A 13,479-nucleotide genomic window follows, 5' to 3' on the forward strand; every position below is an offset into this window, starting at 1 on the left:
GCAACTTGTGGCTATCTTCTGAATTGCTTCTCCTCATCCATGGTGAAAGAGAAACACACCACCTAAAAGCAGCCAAGATAAAGAAAAAAGGCACATCTAAACAAACTACACACCCCTAATGTCCAACCACCTAGCCTACCACACACTACAAACTTAAGACAAAGATATAGCTTTTTTTGTTTTTGTTTTGTTTAAACAGATGAAGAAAAAGGCACCACATTTTTACACCTACAAAATAAACCTAACCCTAACCCTAACCCTAACCGAACTATCCCAAAAGGCCTACAAAGGGTAGAGGAAGGTAATACACACAGGATAATCAGAAATTACACCAAATACAAAAAAAAAAAGGACACAAGTGATCCCACGATGGAGCCTGCAGTCATGCTGCAGTCCCTGGAAGCAGCAAATGAGATCTGAGGTATATAGGAGACAGCATGGGATTATGGGTAGAGAAGGCAGAGTTCCAAGGCTGAAGTCTTTTGGAAAGGCCTCCCTCAAATCTGAGTCTGATCCAGTAACTTACAGGTTGAGGCCAGGTGGAAAAGACAACATTAGATTTATGATGTCTCACATACCAGGATTCACAAGCAGAAACGTGAACAATGTTGTAGAAAAATATCCAGACAGTTCCAACAGTAGCAGCAACAATAGGACTAAAGAAACTACAATCATACTCAAATATGCTGCCAATATACGTAACCCTGCATGAAATGCAAGAGGAGGAAATTCTGGGTACACTGCAGGTGCTGAGGACAGCATTCTTGACTAACACAGACTGAGCCGATAGTAATTTCATGAACTGTACTCTAACTTAGGAATGGAGTCCATTACAATCATGGTATTAGAAATACAAACATTTGGAGAAATTAAAAAAAAAAAAGACAGACAAAGACTATCAGTGAGGAAACGTGACAAAACTCAAATTCCTGCCTGCAAATTATGATGGCAAAGAATACAGTATGTACCATGAACTGCTGGAAAAGCAAATCAAAGATAAAACTTGACTATCCCCTGGAAGCTCAAATTGCTAAACTATGCTTTCATACTTCAGACACATCAAGCACAGAGGAAGGCCATTTGAAAAACGAACCGTGCATGGAGAGCTCAATAATCAACATAAACGTGGAAGAGTGCGCTGAACATCAACGCGACAAATAGTTACTTTCATTTGTCAGCTGGGATAGAACACTGATCCAAATGTTACCTGCCTATTTAAATACTGTAGTTCCAGTTCATTGTGCAAGTTCTAGGTTGCTTGCATATTTATTTGAAAACGTTGGTGATGGCTAGTCTTGATGTTGGATGAGGAGTTTTCCAAAATCTGGTTCTATCATTGAGATAACGGGTATTTCCAGCTTCTCTGAGGCATTTTACTCCCCCCCCCCACCCCCATCACAGTGAAAGAGTGAGGGAGAAACAGCTGTTGTAGTGTTGCAGTTTTGTGTTGCTCAGGGAAGCAAAAGGGCAGATCAAGTCCGTGCTTTTACCCCAGTATTGCAACAATTCTGAGCCGCTGAGGTTTCGAAGGACCACTTATGAGTCATTAGTAGCAGCAGGTGAGCTTGTCCACTAGTGACCTGCCCCACATGGAATGTAGTTGGATAGCAGAAATCAGTTACAACTCATTCTCACACTGTAATGGTTTCACGTCATGAGGGATATAAACTGGTCTCACCTTGTTTGCTGATGTACCCCCACACTGCCATACTGCTTGACTGGATGTCAATGACACCTACAGGGAGGAAGTCTTGAAAGGTCTGCAGGGACATCCTGAAACAGATGTGCAATGCTGCCTCTAAATCCATACAAAAACATGACCTGTCTGCTTGTTCTAATGCCCCCCAGCCTTCAGCTGTCACGTGAGTAGTAGCTGTTACCAATGGACAGTGTAAATGAAATCTGTTACCTCTGATAAGTTGGAAAAGTGATTCCACCATCAAATATGCACTCTGAAGGCTTTAGAGATCAACACAAAGTGGAACACTAGATGTGAAATCAGTAATGTCCACTGCAATGCCCACTTGTGGCAGCTGATACATGGCATCACTGGTGTTGTGGCTACCAAGGGACCTAGTTCCTCGAGACAGAGAAGGGCAGAAACCTTTTGAGAAGCTAGAAAGACAGAAATTCTGGATAAAATGGAGTGTATTCATGTCCAGTGCAGTTTACTATATACATGACAAAGAATCCACAACATAGGCAGACAGACCTTCGCAAGGGTGCACTGTAAAGCATACAGAGTGCAATAATAAAATCACTGATTTCTGTACAGGAACTGGAACCTGGAGTAATGATGGAGCTACATGCAATCACCTTCATACAGGAAGAACTGGAACCTGGAGTAATGATGGAGCTACATGCAATCACCTTCATACAGGAAGAACTGGAACCTGGAGTAATGATGGAGCTACGTGCAATTACCTTCATACAGAAAGAACTGGAACCTGGAGTAATGATGGAACTACATGCAATCACCTTCATACAGGAAGAGCTGGAACCTGGAGTAATGATGGAGCTACGTTCAATCACCTTCATACAGGAAGAACAACTCCATGTCACCTTCATACAGGAAGAACGACTCCATGTCACCTTCATACAGGTAGAACTGAAACCTGGAGTAATGATGGAGCTACATGCAATCACCTTCATACAGGAAGACCTGGAACCTGGAGTAATGATGGAGCTACGTGCAATCACCTTCATACAGGTAGAACTGGAACCTGGAGTAATGATGGAGCTACGTGCAATCACCTTCATACAGGTAGAACTGGAACCTGGAGTAATGATGGAGCTACATGCAATCACCTTCATACAGGAAGAACTGGAACCTGGAGTAATGATGGAGCTATGTACAATCACCTTCATACAGGTAGAACTGGAACCTGGAGTAATGATGGAGCTACATGCAATCACCTTCATACAGGAAGAACTGGAACCTGGAGTAATGATGGAGCTACGTGCAATCACCTTCATACAGGAAGAACTGGAACCTGGAGTAATGATGGAGCTACATGCAATCACCTTCATACAGGAAGAACTGGAACCTGGTGTAATGATGGAGCTACGTGCAATCACCTTCATATAGGAAGAACTGGAACCTGGAGTAATGATGGAGCTACGTGCAATCACCTTCATACAGGAAGAACTGGAACCTGGAGTAATGATGGAGCTACATGCAATCACCTTCATACAGGAAGAACTGGAACCTGGAGTAATGATGGAGCTACGTGCAATCACCTTCATACAGGTAGAACTGGAACCTGGAGTAATGATGGAGCTACATGCAATCACCTTTATACAGGTAGAACTGGAACCTGGAGTAATGATGGAGCTACGTGCAATCACCTTCATAGGTTCATAGGTTCATAGGTTCATACTAGGCTATCTGCCCGAGGGCATTTACAAGCCTAGCCCATAGTTTTGTGGCTTACGCCACCCCTTTAGTATGGGGAACTATACCCATTATTTTGCTGTGCCTCTGTCGAGCAGTGACACTGAGGTAATCCCTGGGGTATATCTGCGATCTCCCATCCATTGGTCAAGATTTCTCTTGAACAAGGCCAGCGAGGTGCTCTGCCTCACATATACCGGAATTCATACAGGAAGAACGATTCCATGGAGGCTCTGATGCTCTGCCACAAAAGGCATGCATTTGGGGAACAACCTGCAGGCTGAGGTAATGCCAAATGAATGAGTTCAAAACTGATTATTACAGGCCATTACCCAGAAATGCAGAAACCTTCTGGACTCCTTGATGATTCTGATCTGGAGGCAAGTGTCATGAAAAACCAAAGAGCACATCCAGTCTTCTTTATAGAAGCAGAGAAAGGCTAACCGCACCATGATCTTGCAGAAAGGTTGCTCCGGAGAGGAAGCTGTTTAGGCCACTTAGGTCAAATACTGACCTCACATTCTTGGTCTTTTTTGTCACTAAAAATAACATGAAGCTTTTCTTTTACTTCCATGCTCCCATCCCTGAAACCAAGCCTCACCCTAATGGATTCAATTACACCTGTTCCTTAGTGATCCTCAGATTCAGTACAGTGATGGTTATCTGGAGGGGCAAGAGCCAAGCAACAAACAGTGGCACCACTATCCACCTAAGGCCACGGGCTTTTGTAAACTTTAAGGCCCTAAACCCTCTTAAAATTTCCATTCGCACCTCAGAGTCCTGCATGCACAGTGGGCATCTAAAAGGGTTTCTCGTTCACGTTTTCTAGTGAAATAACTTCTCAGGACTGCTGTACCCTCCTTAAACCAGAGTTCCAGTGAGGTCTCTGACCTCTACCACAGATTTTACAATGGGAACAAGTGCCTAGATCTGCACCCTGCCTCCCCAAAGACAGACAAGCTGGCAAACCTGCATCACTTCTCCATTCCCCATGCCAGCTTCAACAAACTCCCAAAGCCACTATTCAAATTCAGGTTGGCTGTATCATAGTTATGGTTCCATCCCTTAATGGCAACAGAGATTTCTTTTTCCTCTATAACTTAAAATATTTAGTAAATATATGCTGGGTCTGAATTAGGAAGAGACATCTTATCACAAAGCAGTAACTGGTACAGCTATCCTGCTCATATGAAACTACTACACTCACTAGTGTTGAATACAAACCAATACCAAATTTTTATTATATACACCTCCTATTATCAAACAGAATACAAGTTTAAACAACAAGTAACTTCCTAGCTCTGCTACATATTCTGATCCAGATGCTCATGAAGCCCATATTCATCTCCCCAACATAGTGGGGTGCCACTACAAGTTTAATTAAATAAAATAAGTACCTGGAATACAAGACCTTTCCTGTAGGATGAGTCCAAGACAGGCTGAAGAGAAAAGCGGCTCAATCTCATGTAGTACGTTCCATATTCGGCCAGTTCTGAAAGCAATCTATTCATACTTTCAGAGGAAGTTCCAGAAACATAGACCCCTGGCTTCACAGTAAACGTCTGAAGAGACTAAAAAGGAAAAGAAAAAAAAAACTTGTTAGTTTATGAGAATAAAAAAAAAGAGTTGCTATTAAGGAAAAAAAGGTAATTTAATTAAAGCTCAAAAAAATAAAGCACAAATAGGAGAACATTTAAATTAAATGATGCAGGAAGAATGAAGAGAGAGAAGCCACGTAAACAAATATCAATGTGCTGTTTAAAGCTGTATGGCAGCCTCTGAACGTGCATCATACTCCTCCATGCTGCACCCTGTACACACAAGAAACTACTGGGATGGCAGCCTCTGAACATGCATCATACACCTCCATGCTGCACCTTGTATACACAAGAAACAACTGGGATGGCAGCCTCTGAACGTACATCATACACCTCCATGCTGCACCTTGTACACACAAGAAACTACTGGGATGGCAGCCTCTGAACGTGCATCATACACCTCCATGCTGCACCTTGTACACACAAGAAACTACTGGGATGGCAGCCTCTGAACGTACATCATACTCCTCCATGCTGCACCTTGTACACACAAGGAACTACTGGGATGGCAGCCTCTGAACGGGCATCATACTCCTCCATGCTGCACCTTGTACACATAAGAAACAACTGGGATGGCAGCCTCTGAACGTACATCATACTCCTCCATGCTGCACCTTGTACACACAAGGAACTACTGGGATGGCAGCCTCTGAACGTGCATCATACTCCTCCATTATACACCTTGTACACACAAGAAACAACTGGGATGGCAGCCTCTGAACGTACATCATACACCTCCATGCTGCACCTTGTATACACAACAAACAACTGGGATGGCAGCCTCTGAACGTACATCATACTCCTCCATTATACACCTTGTATACACAAGAAACAACTGGGAATGGCAGCCTCTGAACATGCATCATACTCCTCCATGCTGCACCTTGTATACACAAGAAACAACTGGGAATGGCAGCCTCTGAACGTACATCATACTCCTCCATGCTGCACCTTGTACACACAAGAAACAACTGGGATGGCAGCCTCTGAACATGCATCATACTCCTCCATTACACACCTTGTATACACAAGAAACAACTGGGATGGCAGCCTCTGAACGTGCATCATACACCTCCATGCTGCACCTTGTATACACAAGAAACAACTGGGATGGCAGCCTCTGAACGTACATCATACACCTCCATTATACACCTTGTATACACAAGAAACTACTGGGATGGCAGCCTCTGAACGTGCATCATACTCCTCCATTATACACCTTGTATACACAAGAAACTACTGGGATGGCAGCCTCTGAACGTACATCATACTCCTCCATGCTGCACCTTGTACACACAAGAAACTACTGGGATGGCAGCCTCTGAACGTACATCATACTCCTCCATGCTGCACCTTGTACACACAAGAAACTACTGGGATGGCAGCCTCTGAACGTACATCATACTCCTCCATGCTGCACCTTGTACACACAAGAAACAACTGGGAATGGCAGCCTCTGAACGTACATCATATACCTCCATGCTGCACCTTGTATACACAAGAAACAACTGGGATGGCAGCCTCTGAACGTGCATCATACACCTCCATGCTGCACCTTGTATACACAAGAAACAACTGGGATGGCAGCCTCGGAACGTGCATCATACTCCTCCATGCTGCACCTTGTATACACAAGAAACAACTGGGATGGCAGCCTCTGAACGTGCATCATACACCTCCATGCTGCACCTTGTACATACAAGAAACAACTGGGATGGCAGCCTCTGAACGTGCATCATACTCCTCCATGCTGCACCTTGTATACACAAGAAACAACTGGGATGGCAGCCTCGGAACGTGCATCATACTCCTCCATGCTGCACCTTGTATACACAAGAAACAACTGGGATGGCAGCCTCTGAACGTACATCATACTCCTCCATGCTGCACCTTGTACACATAAGAAACAACTGGGATGGCAGCCTCTGAACGTACATCATACACCTCCATGCTGCACCTTGTATACACAACAAACAACTGGGATGGCAGCCTCTGAACGTGCATCATACACCTCCATGCTGCACCTTGTACACACAAGAAACTACTGGGATGGCAGCCTCTGAACGTACATCATACACCTCCATGCTGCACCTTGTATACACAAGAAACAACTGGGATGGCAGCCTCTGAACGTGCATCATATACCTCCATGCTGCACCTTGTACACACAAGGAACTACTGGGATGGCAGCCTCTGAACGTACATCATACTCCTCCATGCTGCACCTTGTACACACAAGAAACAACTGGGATGGCAGCCTCTGAACGTGCATCATATACCTCCATGCTGCACCTTGTACACACAAGGAACTACTGGGAATGGCAGCCTCTGAACATGCATCATACTCCTCCATTATACACCTTGTACACATAAGAAACAACTGGGATGGCAGCCTCTGAACGTACATCATACACCTCCATGCTGCACCTTGTACACACAAGGAACTACTGGGAATGGCAGCCTCTGAACGTGCATCATACACCTCCATGCTGCACCTTGTATACACAAGAAACTACTGGGATGGCAGCCTCTGAACGTACATCATACACCTCCATGCTGCACCTTGTATACACAATAAACTACTGGGATGGCAGCCTCTGAACGTACATCATACACCTCCATGCTGCACCTTGTATACACAATAAACTACTGGGATGGCAGCCTCTGAACGTGCATCATATACCTCCATGCTGCACCTTGTACACACAATAAACTACTGGGATGGCAGCCTCTGAACGTGCATCATACACCTCCATGCTGCACCTTGTACACACAAGAAACTACTGGGATGGCAGCCTCTGAACGTGCATCATACACCTCCATGCTGCACCTTGTATACACAATAAACTACTGGGATGGCAGCCTCTGAACGTACATCATACACCTCCATGCTGCACCTTGTACACACAAGGAACTACTGGGAATGGCAGCCTCTGAACGTGCATCATACACCTCCATGCTGCACCTTGTATACACAAGGAACTACTGGGATGGCAGCCTCTGAACGTACATCATACACCTCCATGATGCACCTTGTACACACAAGAAACAACTGGGATGGCAGCCTCTGAACGTACATCATACACCTCCATGCTGCACCTTGTACACACAAGGAACTACTGGGAATGGCAGCCTCTGAACATGCATCATACTCCTCCATTATACACCTTGTACACATAAGAAACAACTGGGATGGCAGCCTCTGAACGTGCATCATACACCTCCATGCTGCACCTTGTACACACAAGGAACTACTGGGAATGGCAGCCTCTGAACGTGCATCATACACATCCATGCTGCACCTTGTACACACAAGAAACTACTGGGATGGCAGCCTCTGAACGTGCATCATACTCCTCCATTATACACCTTGTATACACAAGAAACTACTGGGATGGCAGCCTCTGAACGTACATCATACACCTCCATGCTGCACCTTGTATACACAATAAACTACTGGGATGGCAGCCTCTGAACGTGCATCATATACCTCCATGCTGCACCTTGTACACACAAGGAACTACTGGGAATGGCAGCCTCTGAACGTGCATCATACACCTCCATGCTGCACCTTGTATACACAAGGAACTACTGGGATGGCAGCCTCTGAACGTGCATCATACTCCTCCATGCTGCACCTTGTATACACAATAAACTACTGGGATGGCAGCCTCTGAACGTGCATCATACTCCTCCATTATACACCTTGTACACATAAGAAACAACTGGGATGGCAGCCTCTGAACGTGCATCATACACCTCCATGCTGCACCTTGTATACACAATAAACTACTGGGATGGCAGCCTCTGAACGTGCATCATACTCCTCCATGATGCACCTTGTATACACAATAAACTACTGGGATGGCAGCCTCTGAACGTGCATCATACACCTCCATGCTGCACCTTGTACACACAAGGAACTACTGGGAATGGCAGCCTCTGAACGTGCATCATACACCTCCATGCTGCACCTTGTATACACAAGAAACTACTGGGATGGCAGCCTCTGAACGTGCATCATACACCTCCATGCTGCACCTTGTATACACAAGAAACTACTGGGATGGCAGCCTCTGAACGTGCATCATACTCCTCCATGATGCACCTTGTATACACAAGAAACAACTGGGATGGCAGCCTCTGAACGTGCATCATACACCTCCATGCTGCACCTTGTACACACAAGGAACTACTGGGAATGGCAGCCTCTGAACGTGCATCATACAACTCCATGATGCACCTTGTACACACAAGAAACTACTGGGATGGCAGCCTCTGAACGTGCATCATACACCTCCATGCTGCACCTTGTATACACAATAAACTACTGGGATGGCAGCCTCTGAACGTGCATCATACTCCTCCATGCTGCACCTTGTATACACAAGGAACTACTGGGATGGCAGCCTCTGAACGTACATCATACACCTCCATGCTGCACCTTGTACACACAAGAAACTACTGGGATGGCAGCCTCTGAACGTGCATCATACACCTCCATGCTGCACCTTGTACACACAAGAAACTACTGGGATGGCAGCCTCTGAACGTGCATCATACTCCTCCATGCTGCACCTTGTATACACAAGAAACAACTGGGAATGGCAGCCTCTGAACATGCATCATACTCCTCCATGCTGCACCTTGTATACACAACAAACAACTGGGATGGCAGCCTCTGAACGTACATCATACTCCTCCATTATACACCTTGTATACACAAGAAACAACTGGGAATGGCAGCCTCTGAACATGCATCATACTCCTCCATGCTGCACCTTGTACACACAAGAAACAACTGGGATGGCAGCCTCTGAACGTACATCATACACCTCCATGCTGCACCTTGTATACACAACAAACAACTGGGATGGCAGCCTCTGAACGTACATCATACTCCTCCATTATACACCTTGTATACACAAGAAACAACTGGGAATGGCAGCCTCTGAACATGCATCATACTCCTCCATGCTGCACCTTGTACACACAAGAAACAACTGGGATGGCAGCCTCTGAACGTACATCATACTCCTCCATGCTGCACCTTGTACACATAAGAAACAACTGGGATGGCAGCCTCTGAACGTACATCATACACCTCCATGCTGCACCTTGTACACACAAGAAACTACTGGGATGGCAGCCTCTGAACATGCATCATATACCTCCATGCTGCACCTTGTATACACAACAAACAACTGGGATGGCAGCCTCTGAACGTACATCATACTCCTCCATTATACACCTTGTATACACAAGAAACAACTGGGAATGGCAGCCTCTGAACATGCATCATACTCCTCCATGCTGCACCTTGTACACATAAGAAACAACTGGGATGGCAGCCTCTGAACGTACATCATACACCTCCATGCTGCACCTTGTATACACAACAAACAACTGGGATGGCAGCCTCTGAACGTGCATAATACACCTCCATGCTGCACCTTGTACACACAAGAAACTACTGGGATGGCAGCCTCGGAACGTACATCATACACCTCCATGCTGCACCTTGTATACACAACAAACAACTGGGAATGGCAGCCTCTGAACGTGCATCATACTCCTCCATGCTGCACCTTGTACACACAAGAAACTACTGGGATGGCAGCCTCTGAACGTGCATCATATACCTCCATGCTGCACCTTGTACACACAAGGAACTACTGGGAATGGCAGCCTCTGAACATGCATCATACTCCTCCATTATACACCTTGTACACATAAGAAACAACTGGGATGGCAGCCTCTGAACGTACATCATACACCTCCATGCTGCACCTTGTACACACAAGGAACTACTGGGAATGGCAGCCTCTGAACGTGCATCATACACCTCCATGCTGCACCTTGTATACACAAGAAACTACTGGGATGGCAGCCTCTGAACGTACATCATAAACCTCCATGCTGCACCTTGTATACACAATAAACTACTGGGATGGCAGCCTCTGAACGTACATCATACACCTCCATGCTGCACCTTGTACACACAAGAAACTACTGGGATGGCAGCCTCTGAACGTACATCATACACCTCCATGCTGCACCTTGTATACACAATAAACTACTGGGATGGCAGCCTCTGAACGTGCATCATATACCTCCATGCTGCACCTTGTACACACAAGAAACTACTGGGATGGCAGCCTCTGAGGCATCATACACCTCCATGCTGCACCTTGTATACACAAGAAACTACTGGGATGGCAGCCTCTGAACGTACATCATACACCTCCATGCTGCACCTTGTATACACAATAAACTACTGGGATGGCAGCCTCTGAACGTGCATCATATACCTCCATGCTGCACCCTGTATACACAAGGAACTACTGGGATGGCAGCCTCTGAACGTACATCATACACCTCCATGATGCACCTTGTACACACAAGAAACAACTGGGATGGCAGCCTCTGAACGTACATCATACACCTCCATGCTGCACCTTGTACACACAAGAAACTACTGGGATGGCAGCCTCTGAACGTACATCATACACCTCCATGCTGCACCTTGTACACACAAGGAACTATTGGGAATGGCAGCCTCTGAACATGCATCATACTCCTCCATTATACACCTTGTACACATAGGAAACAACTGGGATGGCAGCCTCTGAACGTGCATCATACACCTCCATGCTGCACCTTGTACACACAAGGAACTACTGGGAATGGCAGCCTCTGAACGTGCATCATACACCTCCATGCTGCACCTTGTATACACAAGAAACTACTGGGATGGCAGCCTCTGAACGTGCATCATACTCCTCCATGATGCACCTTGTATACACAAGAAACAACTGGGATGGCAGCCTCTGAACGTGCATCATACACCTCCATTCTGCACCTTGTACACACAAGGAACTACTGGGAATGGCAGCCTCTGAACGTGCATCATACACCTCCATGATGCACCTTGTACACACAAGAAACTACTGGGATGGCAGCCTCTGAACGTACATCATACTCCTCCATGCTGCACCTTGTACACACAAGAAACAACTGGGAATGGCAGCCTCTGAACATGCATCACTCTCATTATACACACTGTGTACACATAAGAAACAACTGGGATGGCAGCCTCTGAACGTACATCATACACCTCCATGCTGCACCTTGTACACACAAGGAACTACTGGGAATGGCAGCCTCTGAACGGGCATCATACTCCTCCATGCTGCACCTTGTATACACAAGAAACAACTGGGATGGCAGCCTCTGAACGTACATCATACACCTCCATGCTGCACCCTGTACACACAAGAAACAACTGGGATGGCAGCCTCTGAACGTACATCATACACCTCCATGCTGCACCTTGTACACACAAGGAACTACTGGGAATGGCAGCCTCTGAACGTGCATCCTACACCTCCATGCTGCACCTTATATACACAATAAACTACTGGGATGGCAGCCTCTGAACGTGCATCATATACCTCCATGCTGCACCTTGTACACACAAGGAACTACTGGGAATGGCAGCCTGTGAACGTACATCATACTCCTCCATGATGCACCCTGTACACACAAGAAACTACTGGGATGGCAGCCTCTGAACGTACATCATACACCTCCATGCTGCACCTTGTACACACAAGAAACAACTGGGATGGCAGCCTCTGAACGTGCATCATACACCTCCATGTTGCACCTTGTACACACAAGAAACTACTGGGATGGCAGCCTCTGAACGTGCATCATATACCTCCATGCTGCACCTTGTACACACAAGAAACTACTGGGATGGCAGCCTCTGAACGTACATCATACTCCTCCATGCTGCACCTTGTACACACAAGAAACTACTGGGATGGCAGCCTCTGAACATGCATCATATACCTCCATGCTGCACCTTGTACACACAAGAAACTACTGGGATGGCAGCCTCTGAACGTACATCATACTCCTCCATTATACACCTTGTATACACAAGAAACAACTGGGAATGGCAGCCTCTGAACATGCATCATACTCCTTCATGCTGCACCTTGTATACACAAGAAACAACTGGGAATGGCAGCCTCTGAACGTACATCATATACCTCCATGCTGCACCTTGTATACACAACAAACAACTGGGATGGCAGCCTCTGAACGTACATCATACACCTCCATGCTGCACCTTGTACACACAAGGAACTACTGGGAATGGCAGCCTCTGAACGTACATCATACACCTCCATGCTGCACCTTGTACACACAAGGAACTACTGGGAATGGCAGCCTCTGCATCATACACCTCCATGCTGCACCTTGTACACACAAGGAACTACTGGGAATGGCAGCCTCTGAACATGCATCATACTCCTCCATTATACACCTTGTACACATAAGAAACAACTGGGATGGCAGCCTCTGAACGTGCATCATACACCTCCATGCTGCACCTTGTACACACAAGAAACTACTGGGAATGGCAGCCTCTGAACGTGCATCATACTCCTCCATGCTGCACCTTGTACACAAAAG

At 46.0% G+C, this 13,479-nt stretch overlaps 1 protein-coding gene across 1 annotated transcript in view; it reads right to left on the reverse strand.

Annotated features, from left to right (window-relative positions):
* TUBGCP6 (tubulin gamma complex associated protein 6) overlaps positions 1-13,479 on the reverse strand; it is a 1,304,734-nt gene that overhangs the window by 1,153,054 nt on the left and 138,201 nt on the right. Inside the window, exon 4 of the mRNA XM_044088793.1 lies at positions 4,792-4,965. Coding sequence (XP_043944728.1) covers positions 4,792-4,965 — 174 coding nt within the window. The remainder of the gene's footprint in view (positions 1-4,791; positions 4,966-13,479) is intronic.

Source organism: Protopterus annectens, chromosome 11.part0 (genome assembly GCF_019279795.1).
Source record: "Protopterus annectens isolate FY-2018-M chromosome 11.part0, PAN1.0, whole genome shotgun sequence".
NCBI classification, from domain to species: Eukaryota; Metazoa; Chordata; order Ceratodontiformes; family Protopteridae; genus Protopterus; species Protopterus annectens.